This window comes from Pseudophryne corroboree, chromosome 10, assembly GCF_028390025.1.
Source record: "Pseudophryne corroboree isolate aPseCor3 chromosome 10, aPseCor3.hap2, whole genome shotgun sequence".
NCBI classification, from domain to species: domain Eukaryota; kingdom Metazoa; phylum Chordata; class Amphibia; order Anura; family Myobatrachidae; genus Pseudophryne; species Pseudophryne corroboree.
The window spans coordinates 51,695,438-51,720,327 of NC_086453.1; the positions used below are offsets into that span (position 1 = coordinate 51,695,438).

The 24,890-nt window shown below is 45.7% G+C and overlaps 1 protein-coding gene across 1 annotated transcript in view; it reads left to right on the forward strand.

The window, feature by feature from the left end:
• The window catches only part of ERFL (ETS repressor factor like), an 80,635-nt gene extending 56,906 nt beyond the window's left edge, over positions 1–23,729 (forward strand). The window contains exons 3-6 of the mRNA XM_063942373.1: positions 2,347–2,581; positions 16,554–16,731; positions 18,438–18,552; positions 20,769–23,729. Of these exons, the coding sequence (XP_063798443.1) occupies positions 2,347–2,581; positions 16,554–16,731; positions 18,438–18,552; positions 20,769–21,331 (1,091 nt within the window). The 3' untranslated portion in view covers positions 21,332–23,729. The remainder of the gene's footprint in view (positions 1–2,346; positions 2,582–16,553; positions 16,732–18,437; positions 18,553–20,768) is intronic.
• Positions 23,730–24,890: the final 1,161 nt, after the last annotated feature.

Sequence of the window (24,890 nt, forward strand, 5' to 3'; positions counted from 1 at the left end):
CTTCCAACTCGATCTGTTAGACAAATGGTCCGGATCACATCTTCATATGCACCAGAGTTTCCAAAGGCCAGAATCTGTGGCTACAGACTTCTCTCCTAATCGAGGGCCGACGGTTCGGGATTCAGAATTGAATTCTGCTAACCACAGATGCAAACCTCAGAGGTTGGGGAGCAGTCACTCAGGGGGTGCAGTTTCAAGGAAGATGGTCAAGTCAGGAAGTCATCCTTCCAATCAACATCCTGGAATTTAGGGCTATATACAACACTCTTCTGCAGGCCTCATTTCTTCTTCAAGATCAGGCCATTCAGGTCCAGTTGGACAATGTGACGGCAGTGACGTACATAAACCGACAGGGCGGAATGGAAAGCAGAGCAGCAATATCAGAGGTGTCAAGAATTCTCCTCTGGGCAGAAAAACACGCTGCGGCATTGTCGGCGGTCTTCATTCCGGGAGTAGACAACTGGGAAGCAGACTTCCTCAGCAGACATGACCGGCACCTGGCGGAGTGGGGCCTTCACCTTTAGGTGTTCAGGTGCTTGACACGTCGATGGGGATATCCGCAAATTGACATGATGGCCTCTCGTCTCAACAAGAAGCTCAAGCGGTATTGTTCCAGGTCGAGAGACCCACAGGCAGTTGCAGTGGGTCTATCAGATGGTGTATGTGTTTCCTCCACTTCCTCTGATCCCAAGAATTCTGAAAAGAATAAAAAGGGAAAAGCTTCAAGCAATTCTCATTGCTCCGGACTGGCCAAGAAGGGCCTGGTACGCGGACCTTCTGGAGATGCTCCTCGAAGATCCGCGGCCTCTTCCTCTTTGCGAGGATCTTCTGCAACAGGGCCCGTTCGTCTATCAAGACTTATCACGGCTGCATTTGACGGCATGGAAGTTGAACGGCTGATTCTAGCCAGGAGAGGGATTCCTGACAAGGTCATCCCAACCATGATTCAAGCAAGGAAGGGGGTAACGTCTAAATATTACCACCGTATTTGGAAGAAATATGTCTCTTTTTGTGAGAGCAGAAAATATTCTGCAGTGGAATGTTATCTAGGACGTTTCCTGCTTTTTCTGCAGTCAGGTGTGGATGTTGGCCTGCGTCTGAGCTCCATAAAAGTCCAGGTTTCGGCCTTGTCCATTTTCTTTCAGAAACAATTGGCTTCTCTCCCTGAGGTCCAGACGTTCTTGAAAGGCGTTCTGCACATCCAACCTCCCTTTGTGCCTCCCACGACACCTTGGGATCTCAATTTGGTGCTGCAGTTCCTCCAATTGGACTAGTTTGAACCGTTACAGGAGGTAGACGTAAAATATCTTACATGGAAGACCGTCACACTGTTGGCCTTGGCTTCAGCAAGACGTGTGTCGGAGCTGGGGGGCATTGTCTCACAAGAGCCCCTATTTAATTTTCCATGAGGACAGAGCTGAATTCAGGACCATCAGCAAATTTTTCCTAAGGTGGTGTCTGCGTTTCACATCAACCAACCTATTGTGGTTCCGGTTGTTACCGACACCTCTGTTACTTCAAAGTTTTTGGATGTTGTGAAGGCTTTGAAGGTGTATGTGAAGAGAACAGCTCGTCACAGGAAATCGGACTCGCTGTTTGTTATTTACTATACCAATAAGATTGGGTGTCCTGCTTCAAAGCAGTCAATTGCGCGCTGGATCATGCTCACTATCCAGCATGCTTATTCCACGGCAGGATTGCCAGTTCCTAAATCTGTACAGGACCACTCAACTGGCTCAGTGGGTTTTTCTTGGGCGGCGGCCCAGGGTGTCTGGGCCTTACAGCTCTGCCGAGCAGCTACTTGGTCAGGTTCTAACACGTTTGCAAAGTTCTACAAGTTCGATACTTTGGCCTCTGAGGACCTTCAGTTTGGTCAATCAGTTCTGCAGGAACCTCAGCACTCTCCCACCCGGTTTGGGAGATGTGGTACTTCCCCATGGTACTAAATGGATCCCCAGTATCCTCTGGGACGTAAGAGAAAATAGGATTTTAATTACCTACCGGTAAATCCTTTTCTCGTAGTACTGGGCGCCCGCCCGGTGCTTCGTTCTTCCTGCACTGTTACTTGGTTAAGTATTGATGTTTGGCTCAGCTGTTGCTGTTCCTATTTCAAGTTTGGTTAGCATGGCTTTCATCTTGTTTGTGTGTGCTGGTCCGGAATCTCACCACTATCCTTTATATCCTTCTCTCAAAGTATGTCCGTCTCCTCGGGCCCAGTTTCCTAGAGTTTTGGGCATTTATATTTCTTTCCATTGCTTAGTCCCCTTCCTATCTATAAAACCTCTAATGAGCACATTTTGTCAAAGCACAGCTGAATCCCCATAAGCGACTCTCTTCTGATTTTAGGGTTTGCCTTCCCTGACTGGGCCTATAAGCCAGAATCCAGCCCGGGCTCCAGACAAATTCAACTCTGGCACTTCATTCTAGAGCTTCTTCAGAAAGAGGAATATCATGATGTCATCGCCTGGCAGGGGGACTACGGAGAGTTTGTCATCAAGGACCCAGATGAGGTGGCACGTCTATGGGGCATACGGAAATGCAAACCCCACATGAACTATGACAAGCTGAGTCGGGCACTGAGGTAAGATGCAAGAACATAGAAAGACCAGAATATACAGTTACTTTGAATAGAAATACACACATTACTTTAATATTCTAGGTAATGCACATAACTTCCATCCAGGACAATAGCAAAGGGTAATTATGTGAATAGTGATTATTAATTATGATAAAGGCTAGTCATACTTATACAAAATCACATATAAGCGGGCACTGTTACTCTGTTTTAACATATATCCATAAATATAACATAGTTAGGCTTCTACAGAAGAATCAAAGTCTTTTTGATTAGATGAAAGTTCATTTGTCAGTAAGCATCCAGCAGGGTTCTTTACAGTAAGAGCAGTAAACATGTGAATTGTGTCACCAGTGGCCATTATAAATGGTGGATATATTTCAGGAATTGTGCACAACTGCAAGAAAGAGTGTAATTCTAATAAAGTTTTGGCCACCAACCAACCAACCAACCAACCAACCAACCAACCAACCAACCAACCAACCAACCAACCATTACCAGGAATGATGCTCCAATATACTGCATTGCCCTGTTTAATAGAGTCATTATTTCAAGTTTAATTGTTGCTTTTTACTACACAAAATGCTCTTTTTTCTGTAATTTTAAGGCAGGGGTGGGGAACCTTTGGACCTCCAGCTGTTGTTGAATTACACACAGGTCCGCCATCAGGGGGTTGCTGGGGGCACAGCTGTCCTGGGCCCAGCCTCTCTGAAGAGAGAGGAGGGCCCGGGATGTTCATGCAGCCGCCTGCTCGCCTGCCGCCGTCCCTCTGTCATCCCCGCTGTTCTGCCGCTGTCCTCCGATCCTCCAGCAGCTCTGTATTGAAAAACATGTCTCCCAAAATGGCCGCCGCCACAGAGGAGACAGTTATTCAAGATACTAGAGGAGCCCTCTAGTATCTTTAATAACTGTCTCCTTTGAGGCGGCGGCCATTTTGAGAGGGACATTTTCAATACAGAGCTGCAAGAGGATGAAGGACAGCAGCAGTACAGTGGGGACAGAGGCAGGCAGGCAGCAGCATGAGCATCTTGGGCCCTCCAGACAGCGGCACATGTATGTATGCATGTGCATATAATAAATATATTAAAAAAAGAAAAATGAGGTGAGATCTTAAGGTGTCTGATGGGGAATTTAAAAATTTCAACTAAAATAAATAAATAAATATTCCTACCTTAAATACACAGACTGAGGGGGTGGCTTCGTGTCTGCATAGGAATTTTAATTTTTTTTTTAAATATATATTTATTTTTATTTAACCTTTTTTCAGGGGGGAAGGGGGGGGGGCTTCCTATTTTGTCAGTCCCGGGCCCCACAAATTTCTGGTGGCAGCCCTGACTTCACATACCAGCATGCCTTGCTACAGTTTTGCTATGTGGCCATGCTAAAACTGTTGCAGGGCATGCTGGAATGTGTAGTTCAACAACAGCTGAAGGGCCGAAGGTTTCCCATCCCTGTTTTAAGGTTTTGGCAGATAACCCCCCCCCCCAAAACAAACAAAAAAAAAAAACATTAAATGTGGATGACAGTCCCCTGTTACGCATTGTAGGAATCCTGTATTGCCATAGTGGAACCAGTAAAGATTATTGTTGTTTTGGATTAAGGGAATGTTTTTATCTCACTACTGCAATCCATTATAGAGCTCTGCATAGTATAAAAGAAAGCCTCCTGTAGGCATCTGTCTATTTGTTCGAGCCAATCTTGAAAACCACTGGACAGATTTTGATGTGGTTTTCACAGTTTTATAGTTGTCCAGGAAGGTTTAGGTGTATGAAACATTAAAATCTGTCTGTTGGTTCTTGAGATTAGCCTGAACAAACAGACAGATGCCTACCAGGGACTAGAGAGACAATGGGGGTCATTCCGAGATTAAGGCAAAAATGCGCATGCGCATGGTTCGCAGTGCGCATGCGGTTAGTATTTTAACACAAAACTTAGTAGATTTACTCACGCCCAAACGATTTTTCCTTGTTGAAGTGATCGTAGTGTGATTGACAGGAAGTGGGTGTTTCTGGGCGGAAACTGACCGTTTTCTGGGAGTGTGCAGAAAAACGCAGGCGTGCCAGGGAAAAACGCGGGAGTGTCTGGAGAAACGGGGGAGTGGCTGGCCGGACGCTGGGCGTGTGTGTGACGTCAAACCAGGAACGAAACTGACTGAACTGATCGCTATTTGTGAGTAAGTCTCTAACTACTCAGAAACTTCTTTTCGCTATTCTGCGAATCTTTCGTTCGCAATTCTGCTAAGCTAAGATAAACTCCCAGAGGGCGGCGGCCTAGCATGTGCAATGCTGCTAAAAGCAGCTAGCGAGCGAACAACTCGGAATCACCCCCTATGTGTAGAGAAGGGAAGAGGGGTGTGGCCTGCTGAGTTTCCAGCCAAACGTGTCTTCCGCAGCCTTAGTAGTTGTTTGGGAACCACCCTGCTGGTCTTCGAGCTCCCCTGAGCGCCCGCTTACTTACTCCCACCTGGTGCTCCCTTTTGTGGCCGGTTCTGGGGCTGTGACTAGCTTACTTCCAGCACGGTCTCCGCATCAATGGTGAAGCTGCGCACATTGGGGGTAATTCTGAGTTGATCGCAGCAGCAAGTTTGTTAGCAATTGGGCAAAACCATGTGCACTGCAGGGGGAGGCAGATATAACATGTGCAGAGAGAGTTAGACTTGGGTGGGTTATTTTGTTTCTGTGCAGGGTAAATACCGGCTGCTTTATTTTTACACTGCAATTTAGATTTCAGTTTGAATACACCCCACCCAAATCTAACTCTCTCTGCCCATGTTATATCTGCCTCCCCTGCAGTGCACATGGGGGGTTATTCCGAGTTGTTCGCTCGTTATTTTTTTTCGCTACGGAGCGATTAGTCGCAAACTGCGCATGCGCAATGTACACAAACTGCGCATGCGCAATGTACGCAGTGCGCCTGCGCCAAGTAAATTAGCACAAAAGTTTGGTATTTTACTCACGACCTAACGAAGATTTTTCATCGTTCTGCTGATCGTAGTGTGATTGACAGTTAGTGGGTGTTTCTGGGCGGAAACTGGCCGTTTTATGGGAGTGTGCGGAAAAACGCAGGCGTGTCAGGGAAAAACGCGGGAGTGTCTGGAGAAACGGGGGACTGTCTGGGCGAACGCAGGGTGTGTTTGTGACGTCAAACCAGGAACGAAACTGACTGAACTGATCGCAGTGTAGGAGTAAGTCTGGAGCTACTCAGAAACTGCTAAGAGATTTCTATTCGCAATTCTGCTAATCTTTCGTTCGCACTTCTGCTAAGCTAAGATTCACTCCCAGAGGGCGGCGGCTTAGCGTGTGCAATGCTGCTAAAAGCAGCTAGCGAGCGAACAACTTGGAATGAGGGCCATAGTTTTGCCCAACTGCTAACAAAATTGCTGCTGCGATCAACTCAGAATTAGGCCCATTGGTGGGTCCACACTGTACACGCTGCACCCATTCTATATACTTACCTTTGGACATCTCCGGGAAAACGGAACCAGGGCATGAGCAGTAAATAAATCACTGGGAAAATGGCACCGACCACAGTCTTCACCGCGTATCAACGCGCGTGTCTGTGTGTGTGGGGGGGGGGATTTGGGGGTGTTCACCGAGCTTGCACATGAGCCCCCTCTTATCCCCTAGATCTCAGTGTTCAGTGGCTTTTAATGACTGATCGCAGCCACATTTCTAATGTTGGGATTTGGGCCCTAAATGTTGCCACCCACTCATTTATCCAGCTCAGAGCCTGGCAATTTACAGAATACAGTATAACGCCTCTCCATCTCTGGATGAAGTAAAGTAGTTATTGTGTCCCGTCATCAAGTACTACAGGAGACCTGGACTTCTTTGAGACTGAAGTAGCCAAGCTACCTCTACGGAGGAAGAGCAGATTCAGTATCTGGGCGAGTGCGACTAGATTCTAGAAGGTCCTTTGGTGAAACATTAACCAGCTTTAGTGAGAGATACAAAGAATGATACAGACACAGGAGAAAAGCCGAGGGCCCAGTTTAACTCACAATTATGGATTAACTTCTACTCCTTTGAAAATAAATAATGCATCATTAACTGCTCATTTAGAAGCTCATCAGAAGACTGTACAGGGCCAGGGAGAGGAGGAAGGATAGACGGAGAACCGAGAAAGTAATATGGATTTCTAATTCTAAGACCATACTTCTCCATTGTAGAGAAAACACAAGCGATATGCCGGGTAGCTGTGTTCCTCACTGTGAGCCTGCAGTGTTCATACGTGGAGCAAGCCCAGACGGTCCCTGGGGGGCTTGTGGGTGAAGCAGGGAGGGAGGGGGTTCCTCATCCCTTTGTCGAAAAATTACTTTTGACATTTAATTTCAAAAAGCTTCTCTTGCCTAACACTTGGGTGATATGTTTGCCCTGTGAATGCAGCAGTGTCTCTCTGGAGAGGAGGTTGGGAGCTATGTGTGTGTATGTCTAGATATACATTTTATTTTTCTTTAAACATATGTTCCTGTGGTTTTGTGATGATTTATTACCCAGGTTCCTATTCCATCTAAAGATGAGTGAATCTCTTGCAGTTCGGTTCCGCAAAGTATTCTCCATGTTAGGACAACAGTTTCCTTGTAAGCAAATCAATTTACAGGTCTTATTTCATTGCAAGCCCCGATGGTGTTCCTGAGGGTTGATTGTGTATATATATATATATATATATATATATATATATTACAGCCTTATTCCAAAATGGAATAAATTAATTTTCCCCCTCAAAATTCTACACACAATACCTCATAATGAAAATGTGAACAAGTTGTTTTTGAGATATTTGCAAATTTATTCAAAATAAAAAACTTAAGAAGTCACATGTACGTAAGTATTCACAGCCTTTGCTCAATACTTTGTTGATGCACCTTTGGCAGCAATTACAGCCTCAAGTCTTTTTGAATATGATGCCACAAGCTTAGCACACCTATCTTTGGGCAATTCCTCTTTGCAGCACCTCTCAAGCTCCATCAGGTTGGATGGGAAGTGTCAATGCACAGCTATTTTCAGATCTCTCCAGAGATGTTCAATCGGATTCAAGTCTGGGCTCTGGCTGGGCCACTCAAGGACATTCACAGCGTTGAACGGTGCCTGATTTCCTCCAAACATGACGCCTGGCATTCACGACAGAGTTCAATCTTTGTCTCATCAGACCAGAGAATTTTATTTCTCATGGTCTGAGAGTCCTTCAGGTGTATTTTAGCAAACTCCAGGCGGTCTGCCATGTGCTTTTTTACTAAGGAGTGGCTTCCATCTGGCCACTCCACTATACAGGCCTGATTGGTGGATTGCTGCAGAGATGGTTGCCCTTCTGGAAGGTTCTCCTCTCTCCACAGAGGAATGCTGTAGCTCTGGCAGAGTGAGCACCGGGTTCTTGGTCACCTCCCTGACTTCTCCCCCGATCGCTCAGTTTAGACGGTCAGCCAGCTCTAGGAAGAGTCCTGGTGGTTCCGAACTTCTTCAATTTATGGATGATGGTGGTCACTGTGCTCATTGGGACCTTAAAAGCAGCAGATATCGTTCTGTACCCTTCTCCAGATTTGTGCCTCGAGACAAACCTGTCTCTGAGGTTTACAGACAATTCCTTTGACTTCATGTTTTGTTTGTGCTCAGACATGTCCTGAGGAAGAGGCAGGAGCCCCGAAACATTGACAGAATAAACACGTTTTTTGTGGTGATAGTTAACTTTGTCCAGCCTCCAGAGTGCCGCCTCTCTCCATACTCTGCATACTTAGGGGTGTAATCCCTTTAAGGAGGGCACCGGAGCACAGATAGACCTGGATACGTCAGTGGAGTGCCGGGGCATTTGGATCTGAGATATATATATATATAAAATCACAATTACCCACAATGCACTAAAATCTTGAAAGCAATCAATAAAAACAGTGAAACTTAGTCAATATAGGCTGCAATCCCAAAGTCTATCCTTTTGCCAGTTCAAGGACTAATGTGGTTTCAGTAGAATTTGGGAATCTTTAGGACGCACCGCCACAATGTCTGTATACACGTTGAAATAAGACTTCAGTACCTTGGATGGATATGTTCCTTGGAAGTGTTTTCTGGAGACGGAGGATTGAGAGAATTTTTTCTTTATATTTCTTTAATGAGACCCTCACACCTGATATCACCCAAAAGGCAGAATCAATATCTGTATATATCTTTCAAAATTATTTTATTCATAAAAGTTTTAAAAGGATCTTATATAGTAAATGTAGAGTGATATAGGCGGCCCAGATGTTCTTAAACTTGAGCTCATATACACCAAGTGTGCCCACTTTTCAAAATTGTGTTAATCAACCAACACGTTTCACAGAAGTAGCAACTTCCTCAGGGTTATTCAGTGTTTTGACTAGCATCTCCAAAAGTGGTATCTACTCAGGGATGTTATAATATGCTGAATTATTAGTAGAAAATCCCTCCCTTCATACAATAGTTTCTTCTGAAAATCACTCTATCCAAATACTACAGCTGTCTCCTGTGTATGTTCTGCTTCTCAGTCAAATATATATATCGCCAGTACAATCGCATATTGCAATGTGATCCTGGGTGCTGATGTCATGTTCAGATCTCATTGAATATGCAATTAATGATAAATGGTCCCCAAAATGACTTATATCACATTATGTTAGCTGATTGCCAGGTGGTATTCATGTGACCGGCGGTCGGGGGACCGACAGTCACATGACCTCCTCCACCATCCCGACCCCTCACTATCCCGATGGTCGGCATGCCGACCAACAGGGACTATTTCCACTCGTGGGTGTCCACGACACCCATAGAGTAGGAATAGAACCCTGGCGACCGCAGGTCGCCACCGAGCCTGCAGCGTTGCGAGCGCAGCGAGCTGAAATGCAGATTCCGGCAGCCATCGAATATCGAATCAATTGAATAGCTCCATTGGGGCGCCATCTGCTGGCTGCCAGTAGGTGGAACAATTGAATTCTGCCCTAGGTTTCACAATTTACTGCGATGTTAAACCACAGTGCTAGAGAAACTTGAAAAAGAGAAGCGCAAACTGGCTCTAGACTCATTACCAAATGTTAGCCTGGGAAGGGGTAGCACACTGCAGTAAAGGCAGTTTTATGTACAGAACACAGCAGCTGACTTATCAAACCACAAACATCCCCTCTGCACTTTATAATAATGGGGATGTTACTGACAATGACCCGTCAGGGCAGCCTATTTATGTCCTGTCCCAGTAATGCCATTAAATAAAAAAAGGCTGTAGACTTAGCATAAAGCGTAAAAAATAGGATTTTGGTACTTACCAGGTAAATCCTTTTCTTTGAATCCATAGGGGGCACTGGAGTACTCTTGGGATATGGACGGGCTTCCGTAGGAACAGCACTGAATATTTAAATTTAGAACACTCCACCCCTCCATATCCCCGAGTACCTCAGTGTTTTTTACTGAGCCGAACAGGAACTATAGAGAGGTTGACAATGGAGTATTACATATAACATAACGGACAATAACGAAGTTGACACATAACGTTACTGACAACTAAACAGTTGACACCCTAACCAGCACTTGTAATTTGAACCAGTCGGTGAAAGTGTGTTACCATAAGATCCTCAGAACTCACCACAACTAGGTAAAACTGCTCTGGGTGGGCGTCCAGTGCCCCCTATGGATTCAAAGAAAAGGATTTACCTGGTAAGTACCAAAATCCTATTTTCTTTTTCATCCACTAGGGGTCACTGGAGTACTCTTAGGACGTACCAAAGCTTCCCCCGTGGGCGGGAGAGCTGTTTGGCACCTGTAACACTAGGCGGCCAAAACTAGATGCTGATGCCGCAAACGTATCAAACTTGTAAAAGCGCACAAACGTGTGCACTGAAGACCATGTAGCCGCATGGCAAAGCTGCGTCGTAGAAGCTCCCCGACCAGCTGCCCATGAAGATCCCACAGAACGTGTGGAATGAGCGGTTACTGATGTAGGTGGTTGTAACCTAGCATGAAGGTAAGCCTGACGTATGGTTAGTTTTATCCATCTGGATAAGGTTTGTTTAGACGCTGGCCAACCCATCTTGGCAGCATCATAGAGAACAAACAACGTATCCGTCTTACGAACTGAAGACGTTCGGGATACATAAACGCGTAATGCGCGTACCACATCCAGAGTTCCAGAATGTGCTGTCAACACAGGAACTACTATTGGTTGATTGATGTGAAAAGATGACACTACCTTTGGTAAGAAAGCGGGATTCGTCCGAAGTTCCGCTCTGTCATCATGAAACACCAAATACGGTGACTTGCATGACAAGGCACCCAAATCCGAAACACGCCTTGCCGAAGCTAAGGCTAGAAGAAAAATTGTTTTCCAAGTGAGAAACTTTATATCCACTTGCTGTAAGGGTTCAAAATATGAAGACTGTAAGAACTCTAAAACCAGATTCAAGTCCCATGGCGCTGTAGGTGGAATGAATGGAGGCTGTACTCTGAGGACACCTTGGAGAAAAGTGCGTATAGACAGCAATAGAGCCAATCGTCTTTGAAAGTAAATTGACAAAGCAGATACCTGCACCTTTAGTGTAGATAAACGCAGTCCTCCATCTAACCCTGTTTGTAGAAACAACAAAAGGCGGGATAACTTGAAAGATGATGTCGGAAACTTCCGAGCTTCACACCAACCTATATAGGCACGCCATATTCTGTAATAATGAGCTGCCGTAACCGGCTTCCTAGCTCGTAACATGGTTGGTATAACCGAATCTGGAATGCCCTCTCTTAAGAGGGCGGTCTCAACAGCCACCCCGTCAAACGCAGCCACGCTAAATCGGGGTAAAGGAACGGACCCTGTTGTAACAGGTCTGGACGTAGTGGGAGCGGCCAAGGATCGTCTGCGAGTAGTCCTCGGAGATCCGAGAACCAAGCTCTCCGAGGCCAATGAGGCGCCACTAGTATGACTGTGACAGACTCTCTTTTGATCCGTTTTAGCACCAGAGGGAGCAACGGAAACGGTGGAAACAGATACACAAGACTGTACGGCCACGCGACAGTGAGAGCATCCACCGCCACTGCCTTTGGATCTCTTGTTCTGGACACATACTGGAACGTTTGGTGATTTTGTCGAGACGCCATCAGGTCCACCTGAGGATAACCCCATCTCTGAACCAACATGTGAAACACTTCTGGATTTAATGCCCATTCGCCTGGATGAAAATCCCGACGACAGATAATCCGCTTCCCAGTTGTCCACTCCCGGAATGAACACGGCCGACAACATCACCTGGTGGCATTCCGCCCAATTGAGGATTCGAGCTACTTCCCGCATTGCCATGCGGCTTCTCGTTCCTCCTTGTTTGTTGATGTATGCGACCGCCGTCGCATTGTCTGACTGCACTTGGACAGGCTGAGAGCGAAGCATGTGTACTGCTTGTCGTAGCGCATTGTAAATTGCGCGGAGTTCCAGAACATTTATAGACAGCAATTTTTCGTGATCCGCCCAGAGACCCTGGAGCTGACAATTTTGAATTACCGCTCCCCAACCTCTGAGACTGGCGTCCGTAGTTAGAATTATCCAATTCCAGCCTCCGAACCGTCTTCCTGCGGTTAAATTGTGTTCCTTGAGCCACCAGAGCAGAGATACTCTTGCCCTTGGCGACAACCTCACCCTGTGGTGAATCTGCAGATGCGAGCCCGACCACTGGGCGAGCACATTCAGTTGAAATGGACGCGAGTGAAATCTTCCGAACTGAAGCGCTTCGAAAGCTGCCACCATTGTGCCTAAGAGGCGAATGCACAAGTGTACAGACACTGTGCGTGGCTTGAGCACTAATTGTACTAGATGTCGTAGAATTTGTACCTTCTGCTGTGGTAGGTAAATTCTTTGATTGACCGTATCGAGAATCATACCTAGGAATTGAAGGCGTTTAGACGGAATTAGATGTGATTTCTTGAAGTTGACAATCCAACCGTGGTGAACCAGTACATCGTATGTTAGCAGCGCATGTTGGAGAAGTATCTGTTGAGACGGAGCTTTGATGAGCAGATCGTCTAAATACGGAACTATTGTCACTCCCAGGGATATGAGATGAGCTATCATCACAGACATCACTTTGGTGAATACCCGAGGCGCTGATGACAGGCCAAACGGTAGAGCCTGAAACTGGTAATGGTTCTGGCGTATTGCAAACCGTAAGAATTTCTGATGAGGCTGCCAAATTGGAATGTGTAAGTACGCATCCTTGAGATCTAGCGCAATCATAAATTCCTTTGGCTCTAAACCCGCAATCACCGAACGCAGAGACTCCATTTTGAATCTGTAGTAAGTTACGTACTGATTGAGACCCTTTAAGTTCAATATTGGTCTGACTGAGCCATCTGGCTTCGGTACCACAAACAGACTTGAATAATAACCCTGACCCTGTTGGTGTACAGGGACCGGAATCAAAACTGCCGAATCCAGTAGGGACTGAATGGCAATTTGCAGAACCGTCCTCTTGTCGTCCGACAGAGGCAATCCTGTCTTGAAAAACCGCAGAGGCGGAAGACAGTCGAACTCTATTTTGTAACCTTTTAACACTAAATTGCGGATCCACCCATCCGCGGATGTGTGGAACCACGCCAAATGGAACGTCTGAAGGCGTGCTCCCACAATCGGAGAACCGAGATGGGCTGGTAGCCCGTCATGCCACTGGCTTGTCGGTAACCTTAGCGTCCTGGCGACTTGTGTTGGTTTGTTGGAAACCACGTCCACGACCACGTCTAGCAGGCGTGGCTGTTCCTCTGCCACGTCCTCGAAAGGACTGAGGTCTAAAGGATTTGAACGAAGGTCCAGCGTACCTCCTTCTTGATACCGGTGGAGGAAATGGTAAGAAAACAGACTTACCTCCCGTAGCCTCAGCAATCCATGCGTCCAATTCAGGACCAAACAACTTCTTGCCATCGTACGGCAACGCCTCTATACCTCGTTTGACCTCTGCCTCCGCATGATAAGCACGCAGCCAGAGTGCTCTTCGTGCCGTAACTAGCGACGACGAAATACGAGAAGTGAGCTGACAGACGTCAGTAGACGCTGTACAGAGATACTCTACAGCCTCACTCATTTGATTTACAAGAAGTATCAGGTTTTCGTCATGTAAAGCAGATTTGAGTTCTGTAAGCCATACTATGAGCGCCTTAGTGACCCAAATGCCAACCAATCCAGGTCTCAGCATCACACCTGCTGCTACATACATGGATTTTAGCATAGTTTCTATCTTGCGATATGAAGGATCTTTAAGCGTAGTAGCTGCTGGCACTGGTATGGTTAATTTCTTGGTAAGCTTCGACACTGAAGAATCAACTATTGGTGGATTCTCCCATGTACACGTTACCGAGTCTGGAAACGGGTAACTAGACTTAAATCTGCGAGGTATAGAAAACCGTTTATCTGGATTCTGTCGTGTTTCTACTAACATCTGATTAAGAGATTCCGACACAGGAAAACTTATTGGAGTTTTTTGTCGTTTAGTAAATACGACCTGATCATTTGTGAGAAGCTCCTCAGTTTCAGTAAACTTCAGAGACTGACGTACCGCTCTGATGAGATCATCAATGCCGGAACTGTTAAAATCCTCGCCATCTGACTCCACTTCGCCCTCCTCACCCTCATCTTGTTCCGTGAGGTCAGGCATGGAATCGTCAGAATGCAACATAGCAGAAACTGGAAAATCATAAGACATATGAAATTTATCCCGTTTACCCAAAATGGATTTGGACCTTACGCAAGGCTGAGACGCCTCCGGTAGTTCTGGCGGTCTCACCCTAGACTCAGATCTTGCCGTTTCCCGCTCCTGACGAGCGGCGGTCAATTCTGATTGTAACCTATCCAGTACATTTACTAACATACCCCACGGAGGGTCCGGTGAGGACATTGGTTGTAAAACTGGAGCAGAAATGGTATTCTGAACCGAATCCACAAAACATACTGTACATGTGGTAGATCCATCCGGTAACACACTGCTACAGACTTTGCAATTATGCTTTTTAGTTTTTGCTGGTGCCTTACTCATTATGGCGACAGACAATACAATACACAAAAAACAGACACTTGCACGACTCAGTAAAATAGTAGTAAGGTGTCTCTGTATATATATCTGGCCAAGTGCAGTACACGTGGCCAGTACTATGAAATGTGATCCCAAATTCCCACTAACACCCCTGCGCCTCCGGTGGAGTAGAGATGTAGTACTGGAACGTTCTGGAATCACAGCAGGAAGACACAGGAAGCATGGTTAAAATGGCTTCCATGCTCTCACATATAAATCACAGTGCAGTTTCATACTGATTTTATAAACAGCCTCCCTGCCAGTATAAAACATCATTATATATCTATATATATATGTGTGCTATACTATCAACAGCCTGATGTTGCTGCTGTCCCTTCTCCCCCCCCCCCTCGCATCTCCATTGCGTGCAGTGCGGGCCGGGCAGCGGGCACCCCTGCGCCGGGACCTGGAAGACTGGGAGCGCGTGTGAAGCGCTATGATTACCGGGCAGCAGCGGTGTTAGAACAAGCGGCGGCCGGTGCAGCGGGAGAAGCGACGGGCGGAACAGCGGCGACTTCCGAGACGCGGGGCCGGAGCAGTGTTGGGGCTGTAAGAAGTGGCGGCCGGAGCAGCGGGCGGTTATGAGACCTGGCGGCCGGAGCAGCGGGCGGCTATGATACCCGGCGGCCGGAGCAGCTGCGGCGGGTGTCAGTCAGCCGAAAGAAACCAGCGCCTTCCCCACACCTCGGGGCGGCAGCGGAAGCTGACCGCCCCGTTCTCACCCCTCACATACCTGCACTTCTTGCTGTTCTGTGAGGAGGCTCCGACGGGGCTTCTCAGTAAGCGCCGGCCAGCCTTGAGCAGGAGATATGTGTGTGTGGCTGTGAGGGAGCTCTTTCAGAGAGGCCCGACACGCCCCTGCTGCTATCAGCAGCTGCACTATCCCTGACCCTGCCTTTTGGAAGGGGGAAAGGGATGTATAAAATAGAAATAAAAATAAAAATATTCAAAGTAATTGTGGACCCAGCCACAAACGAACTGTTGCTATCGAGCACAGAAAAAACACTGAGGTACTCGGGGATATGGAGGGGTGGAGTGTTCTAAATTTAAATATTCAGTGCTGTTCCTACGGAAGCCCGTCCATATCCCAAGAGTACTCCAGTGACCCCTAGTGGATGAAAAAGAAAGAAACGTTCTTGCTAATTACACAGGTACCACTGTAATTCCCCAGTACTGCGCTGACTCTTCCGCGTTGGCTACTGTTCTAATGTGAGATGTGTTCCTCTAATTCACCAAAAATCAATGACCATTATTCAACATTGTTCATTTAAATAAGTAACATTAAGTTTAAACATAAATATATAAGTTATAAAAGGGGAGATTTATCAAAGCTTCAGTAGAGCATACAGCCTGTCGAATGACAGTTAAAAGCTGATTGGTTGGTACTTTATCTCTCTCCAACATATGATAAATCTCCCCCAAAGGCTGATACAAAAAAAAAAAAAAAAAAACTGAAATGGAAATACTAAACATACCCTTATATGGGTGATTTCATTCTTTCTCTCGTCTTCTTTCCCTTTCACTACTTCCCATGGCCTTGTAGCGCCCCTGTATAATCAGCTTCTGTCCTTTTACCGCAGGGCCAACAGGGAAGGGCCGAGAGTTGGTAATTACACAGGATCCTATACTTGCAGGAAAAGGCAGCAGAACGGACTAGAACACATATAGGTGGAATATAGGAGACGCTCAGACATAACTCCCTACATCCAACTAAGTAGATAATGGGGCATCTTCCTGACCTATTATTAGGGTGCCCTGTGTGTCACATACTTAGTACGCTGTATTTATTCTGTATTATCTGGCATGCTTGGCCTGACAGCCATTGTGCATGATGTATGTTGTTATTACAGGACCTGGGTGCCAGGTAAGGAAACACGCTCATTGACACCTCTCACTGATTGATACATATGACTATACTCCATAAATATACCCTTATTTCTGCTCTAGGTATTACTACAACAAGAGGATTCTGCACAAGACGAAGGGGAAACGCTTTACATACAAGTTTAACTTCAGTAAGGTTGTGCTGGTCAACTACCCGCTACTGGATATGGCCAATTCGTCGCTGCTGCTCGGACAGAGCCCCTTCCCTGGGGGCCTCTCACATGACCCCTTCACCCCTGAGGTAGGAGGGAACCACCAATCATGGCGCCAGGCTAAATGCAACGTGTCACCTAAATCTACAGATTATGACATAGGAGTCCATTTACTACGCCGCGGAGAGAGATAAAATAGCAGACAATCAGCTCCTAGCTGCCATGTTACAGGCTGTGTTTGAAAAATGACAGTTAGGAGCTGGTTGGTTGGTACTTTATCTCTCTCCAAGGTGTAGTACATAGACCCTTTAGTTATGCGCACACAATAGGAGTGTGGTTGTGAATAACTGGCGTTCAATTCTGCATCTACTACATCACATAAAAGGAGAGTGATTTGCTAGAGTGTAAAACACGGAGGGGCATTTCTGAGTAGTGTGAGAATATTATAGTGGGGTCACTGGCGGTTTATAAAGCGGCATCATGGCCATTCAGAGTATGTGACAGTTTCCAACAAGTGCACCTGGAGATGTGTTGCCCATAGCAACCAATCGGGGCTGGGGGGGGAACTGAGCATACAGTGCATCTAAATCATTAATATAATATATATTTAATAATACTATATATTTTTATACATTTGGGGGCGATTTATCAAATCTTGGAGAGAAAAAAAAGCTTCTGACGTTGCATACAGTTGAAAATATATGGTAAGCCATCAGGTACGGGAAGATGTCTCTGCTCTGGTGATCATACGCTACATGACAATAGCACCGCTTTGGGTCATACATGTATGTGGGCTTAGTGGGTGTAACTGGGAGATCACACTGTAGGTTGTTGTGTGCCATGGACCCTTTGGGTGATATTCAAATGATATATCACGCCCAATCTCCTTTCTAAAGTGATCCCCATTATCGCGCATATCACGCCCACAGTAATCAGGTTTAGCTACGTAACATGTTGGGTGCCCTCGCTTCCGCGGGGGTAGTGAGCTGAAATGATTATACCACGCCCGTCGGCAGAAACAGAGCAGGTAAGGAAGGGGTGAAAAGAATTGAATACCGTCCTTTGTGTTCAGTTAGGTTTGGACCCTTTGTTGTAGTATTTCAATCATTTACTGCATGGTTTGAAGCCTTCATATACACTTACATTCCCTTATAGTTAAATCTATGCTGTTAGTAAATCGTACCAGCCTGTCTCCTCAGTGCTTCATACCCACAGCTTGTGCCCAATGATTTGTTCTTAACACCATGGACTGACTGCTAGAGACAGAATGGGGGCTGGAGATTACGCTGACAATATTGTACATTGGTGCATTAGAGGTCACTGTAATTGGTGACTGTGGCAGAGGTGGATGATGCACTTACTCGTCCCCTATAGAGGAAGCTCTTGTACAGCCACAGCATCCTGTCTGCACACAGATTAGTGATCAGGTCAGAGGCATTTCCTCTCTATCTCCACTCACAGTGCTGTCCCATCATAAGCATCTTTCATGGACCATCCCAAGGCAGAAGCCAGATGAGTAAATACATACAATTTCACAGGCTGCACTCATGGTCTGACAGGAAGCACACGTGTCTAAAACCCAAAATTGGTGGCGTTGCCCATAGCAGATTCTAGGTATCTTTATTTATTTATTACAGAATATACCTGATATATTATAGCTATAAGTGGATTGGATGGAATGGGTAACACCTCCAGGTTTCCCTTTTTACCTTTAGAAGCTTTAATAAATCTCCCTATAACTACTAACAAGAGGACGAGTTCTGTTCCTATTGATGATTTGGACCTCTCTTTGCAGGCTCTGCAGTCTCTCTTTTCTCCGACCGATCGCCCTACACTATTAGATCGCCCACTTTCTGCACCAGACACAGAAAAACTTCGCCTTGAAGCGGCTTTCCCTTTCCTGAACTCAGGTAAGGCCATGAACCCGAAGCCTTTAGTGCAGCGGTGCCCAAACTTTCTTCCATCACGGCTCCCCTTAGAGTATCAGCATTAGTTTCACTGCACCCCCAGGCCAAAGGTTTCTGATTGAGAAATGGATCAAAAATGATTCAATTGTGTTTACCTGTCACCCCTAGGGTCAGTTATGTGTTGGTGGACATGCTTGGGCTTCTACAAACAAACAATGCATATAGCAGCGCTTATGTTGATGAAATGTCACATCTGCATAATTAGATAAAAAAACATATTTATTTCATAAAATTCGGCTTCCAAATGTTATAAGAAGCAATATTTGAAGAATTTAAAAAACGACCACACCAACTGGGTATCTGTAGCCAGCACAGTTCAAAGATCCATTCCCTTTATAGCACGTCCCTGTACGCCACTTTGCAGAAAGTCTCGGTTTGGATAGTTCTTATTTCAAAGAGATAATACCTGAGTCACTGGAGGACTTAGTGTCCTGGAATAAATTGTAGCCAGAGCTGTGACCCTAGATGGTAGTGTCCAAAATGCCGATAGATGACTTCCATAAATAGGCGGTCGATTGAAGGATATTGGTCCGGAAAATGTTGAGTGCGGTTCCCATTGCGGTCTGTATACCTGACGCGTTTTGCTGCGCCTGGCAGCTTTTTCATTTGAAAAAGCTGCTAGGCACGGTGAAACGTGTCAGGTGTACAGACATTTTCCAGACCAACCTCCTTCAATCCCTCACCAGCTCTGGTGAGGACTCTGGCTACAATTTATTCCAGGACACTAAGTCCTCCAGTGACTCATGTATTATCTCTTTGAAATAAGAACTATCCAAACCGAGACTTGCTGCTATATGCATTGTTTGTTTGTATTTTCTGTTTGAGGGATTGACTATCCCTATTTTTAGCAGCAGCTTCATTTGTCATAGCAGGTTGTGACAAAGCGCCAAATATATATATTATTATATATATATATAGATACTGTACTTCACGGTACACTATAGATACAATATACATTTTTATGCTTGGGCTTCTGCTTGTCCATGTATTTTATGATTGGCAGCCACCAGCTCTGGTTTTGCCTATTACATGGACCATAAATTATTTGATTTGCCCCTGGACCACCACCCCCAGGGTACCCCCACCAAGTGCCCCGCTGTCCATTTTCCTGTACGTGTTCTCATGATTTATTAAAAGTTTACTATCTGTCAGACCATTCATTTATTAGCTGGTGTGCACCATTCTGCAACTTTTACTAAGCACATTGCTTTATCTTTCCCAGTGTGTTTTTAAGATATTGCTCTGTAAAGAAGCCAATCAGCAGTTCTCATAGTGGGTAATATTATTGCCTCACAGCACTGAGGTCATGCGTATAATCCCTGGTCATGGACTCTGTGTGTGGAGTGCTGCCCGTGTCTGAGTGGGTTTCCTCCAACATCCAAAAACGGATATAGTCACGATTCCGACAGCGAGTATAAAGGTTAGGCAGTGGGGGAGGGTTAGTGTTAGGCTGCGATGGGGGAAGGGGGCCTAGCGTTAAGCACTAGGGGGAGGGGACAGTTAGGGTGGGTTAGTATATCCACTGGGATCAGTCGGCATTGGAACAGTCTGGATTCTGACCACCTGCATTTTCTACCCAACCCACAAAAACTTATAGGCCCTACACACTGGCCGATTTTTTGAAAGATATGAACGATCTCGTTCATAAATGAACGAGAACTCGTTCATATCTTTCAGTGTGGAGGCTCCAGCGATGAACGATGCGTGGCCCCGCGCTCGTTCATCGCTGGTCCCCCGTCGGCTGTGCATGCAGGCCAATATGGACGATCTCGTCCATATTTGCCTGCAGTTCTATGGAGCCGCGTGACGGGGGGAGTGAAGAAACTTCACTCCCCCCCCGCCGCCGGGTCGCTTGTCGGCCGTATCCGCCGTCGGGCAGCTCGGCGGCGGGTCGGCCAGTGTGTAGGGCCCCATACTGGTAAGTTAATTGGCTTCTAGCAAAATATAAAACCTAGTGTACAGTATGTGTGTGTCTTTATGATATGGAACATAGATTGTAAGCTCCGCTGGGACAGGACTGATTAATGAATGAGCTAAATATTCTGTGTAAAGCGCCGCACAATATGTGTTATATAAATAACTTCTTGTCCGATTGCTACAAACATGTACATAATAGCATCTGATCTGTAGAACTGACTGATCTCTATTTTACGTTCCAGGTTCTGGTTACACTAAGCCTACAGCGTTATTGCCCCCATACAACCGAAACTCCCCGTTTCCCGATTACCCATGGGGATTTAACCCATACCTTTCCAGCACTTTCCCCTTAACCGGCTCCAAGCTGCCCACATCCCTCTACCCACCACACTTCTACCCCAGCTCACTCACCCAACTTCCTCCTCCCATCTCCCTGCTTCCAGGGGAGTCTATAGACAGGTCTGCCACCCTCTTGCAAGGCATACCCCAAAGGCTCTGCACCAGTTTAAATTCCCACCCTCTGCCTGTGAGAGGAAGCGGAGATCTAGGGGGAGTGGGGGCATCTAGAAGAGACAGAGTAGACCAGCCTGAAGGGAAGCAGGAGCCAGAATCCGACTCTGACCTGGAAATAACGGATGTAAGCGACTGCAGCTCGGAGGCGGAAGGGTGCGTTTACAGCCCGCCCTGCCCAGGATCTTCGGTTGGACGAAGCCGAATAGAGGATGATCGACCCAAAGCAACAGCTGCCAAAACTGCCCCAGAGAAACCAGCGCTCCTCTCAGCTAGACCTAAACAGAAACTATAACTAAATGTACAAATTATAAATATTTATAAATATATAACTATATGGATATATAGGGGACAAACCGTGTGTTTCGCCAACGCCTTCATCCCAAAAACCACTTGTATGGGACTGTGTAAAAACAAACAAATGATGAAACCTTTGGTACAATACATTGGTAGTAAGACCTGTACTTACAGGGTTCATTCTGAAAATTGTAAAGGTTGTTGATCTGCATTGTCAATTATTCATAAAGTGCCAATATAATTGCACTAGATGTAATTGTGACTACCCGACTTCACCCACAAGACGAAGGTCTAATAATAGTAATCATTTCCAAAGTCACTTGAGTGGCAACCTATAAATGAGGGCAGCGGGCTACCGCGGCACTGTTCAGCAATCCATGAGAACTTCCATGGATAATGGGGTAGGAAGCAGCAACATACGGAGAACCTGCATTGCCTTATATACTGCCATAGCACACAGAAAGGTCTGAGTCACATGCTATGCCGATATTCACGCAGCCAGTGTTCTCCTGCGCGTGCCTCCTGAGGTTGTACGTAGAGTCGCAGATGAAATAAAGACGTACGGTAGCAGGGCAGTGATTGGAAGGCAACGGCCACTGCTAAAAAGCCACACAGAGCTGCTGTGTGTTATGAGAGTGTTGCAGACGTGTCCCTGAAAGTGGTGGTGTACACATAGGAGGCCATACCCAGGCGGAGAAACTGCACCTGCCATAAGGCCAGTAGTGTACATAGATGCTGATATGCAGATCCACAAAGCAAGCTGGCATTCTCTACATAGGGTCTGTGTTGCTTTTTTTGCCAGAAGGTTACAAAGGAGTAATTAGATCTGTCTGGCAATCTATGGGTACTTTACAAAGTGGCCTCGCCCATAGTAGGTAGTGCAACACAATTAGGAAAAAGGAATTCATATAGCTAGGCCATTAAAACGTTTATGCTACGGCAGATGGCATTACAGTGTATGAACCTCAGAATAATATCAGCCTTCAAAGCGGCATACTCATGTGCTGGAGACATACTGGTGGGTAAAGGGGTGAGTGTGTGTGGGGGGCCAGCAGATAAGAGGTTGCCAAGTGTTTATATATTTCTATTGAGAATCTGTTTATTTATTTGAACTACACAATCCCACCCCAAGCACAATATACATAGACTGTACCGTCAATGGTTCAGGAGAATCCTAAAATAATGTTATTTAAATATCTCTTATATGTTTCAAGTTTAGAAGCCGCTTTCTGACAACTTGGGCACAGTTCTTAAATAGCCAATTATATATAATTAAAGGTGATCTCAATCCCTCTTTTTATTCACATGCTCAGATGACATCATCATTATAGAATTACAGTAGGTTATTTGGTATGCGGTCATTATACCGCTCATCGGAATCCCAGCTGTCGCAATACCGCTGCCAGGATCCCAACGAGGTAGGTGTTTCCCCCTCTATGGGTGTCCACCACACCCACATATTGGGAATAGAAGCTGTGGAGAGCCCGCAAGGGGCTTTGTTGCGCTCACCCCCCTGCCGGCATGCCACTGCTTGGGATGCTGATGTTGGTATACGGATATTTGTCATCCCAATTGGCGGTATAACATACCGATCCCGGTTATTCATTCTACAATGCTACACTAAACGGTCTAGCACAGTCTGTTACCGTGTCAAGGTGGGGCAGTGACCGTCAGAACTGAGTAAAAGCCACTGAGGGGGGTTGGGGGTATGAAAACACTATACGGAAAGGGAACAGCACAATTATAATGTAGACATGAAGATTTTTTTTTATTTTTATCAAACAGCTTTAGGATGCTCTTTATTTCCACCAGAAGGCAGCGGAAGAAATAGTGACTGGCAATTATTTTATCACCCGCTCACCCACTTCAATTAAAATCTGTTAACTTCTTCCTAACTTATCCAGCTTACAATTTAAATGCTCCACAAATCAATTTTGGTTGATACGGCATTAAAAAGTGAAAGAAAATACGACCATAGCTAATTAATAAATAAATCAATTTAATTTACAGGCAGACACTTACACCTGTATAAACGTTCTATGGGTGGAATTCAAATGTTTGAAAAGTCAGTTGGGAGTCTGTTTTTTTCCTAACATTTGAATCTCATCCATTATGTTCTTATGTGTTAAGGATGTATTTTTTATTTGGTTTATTACAACACAATATGGGCGGTATTCAAATGATATATCACGCCCAATCTCCTTTCTAAAGTGATCCCAGTTACCACACATATTGTGCCCATAGTAATGCATAAAGGGTTGGGTGCCTCACTACCCCAGGGGTGGTGATCTGAAATGATGATACCATACCCATCAGCAGAAACAGAAGGGGGTGGAAAGAATTGAATACCGCCCTATGGGGCACATGTACTAAGCAGTGATAAAAGTGGAGAAGTTAAGCCAGTGGAGAAGTTGCCCATGGCAACCAATCAGCAGTCACGTAACATTTATAATTTTCATATTATAAAAGTATACAGAGCAGCTGATTGGTTGCCATGGGCAACTTCTCCACTGCCTCACTTCTCCACTTTTATCACTCTTAGTATATCTCCCCCTTAGGGTTATATTCAATAAGTGTCAGAACCCGCCGTCATGTCGGTAAAGACAACAGCTTCCGACAGATTTAAGTCGGAAGGGGTTCCGACCTATTCAATACCGGGCCATTTTTTCAGACAAGTCGGGAATTCCCGACTTGTTGGAAACCACGTGGATTGTCAGATTAGCCGCGGATCCACGTGTTTCGCGGCCAAATCTGACAGGTTTTGATTCCGGTTCTGCCAATGTCAAGTCAAATTTTTTTAAAGTCGGATTGACAATGTCAGAATCATGGAGATGAGATGGGGGACAGGTTAGCGGGGACGGAGCGGCTGCCAGGATGGAGTGGCGTGGACAGGTGAGGAGCAGCTGTCGGGACGGAGCGGCACGGACGTGTGAGGATTGGCTGTCAGGAGCGGCCAAATCAGACAGTCGGATTTGGCCAGCTCATTGAATACTGACCTGTCGAATCCTTTCCATCGGAAAGGATCTTACAGGTATTGAATACACCCCCAAGTGTTTAATGTGATATCCCTCCCACCATTAACACATAGGGGATTATTTTATAATATAGTGTATCCCAAAGCAACAAATTAGGTTTAAGCTTTCATTTTGGAAATTACTACTAAAATGACAGCTATTTGATTTGCTGCTATGTGGTATAGTATACATGGTACTATGTGGCTTATTTAATTACCTGGGGCACTATCAGAGCCTGATGAAAATCCCATGAGGTCCTAGGTATCCTTTTGGTTTGGGGTATCCTTACCATTTGTCCAAAAAAAGAACACAATAACTAGTTACGGTAAACTGAACCCCCCATTGCTTACTGGATACTGGATGATCCAGGCCGAGCCCCATATTTTTCAATATAATGTACGTGCGTGGGGTTACTTCGGCCCGCACACAACCTGCATAGTCAATACAGGCAAATATGTCAAATCTTGTGCCTCAGCCGTGTATCATATCCATGTTATTGTGTGTCTGATCATCTGCCCACCATACTTCTCATCGAGTCTTCTG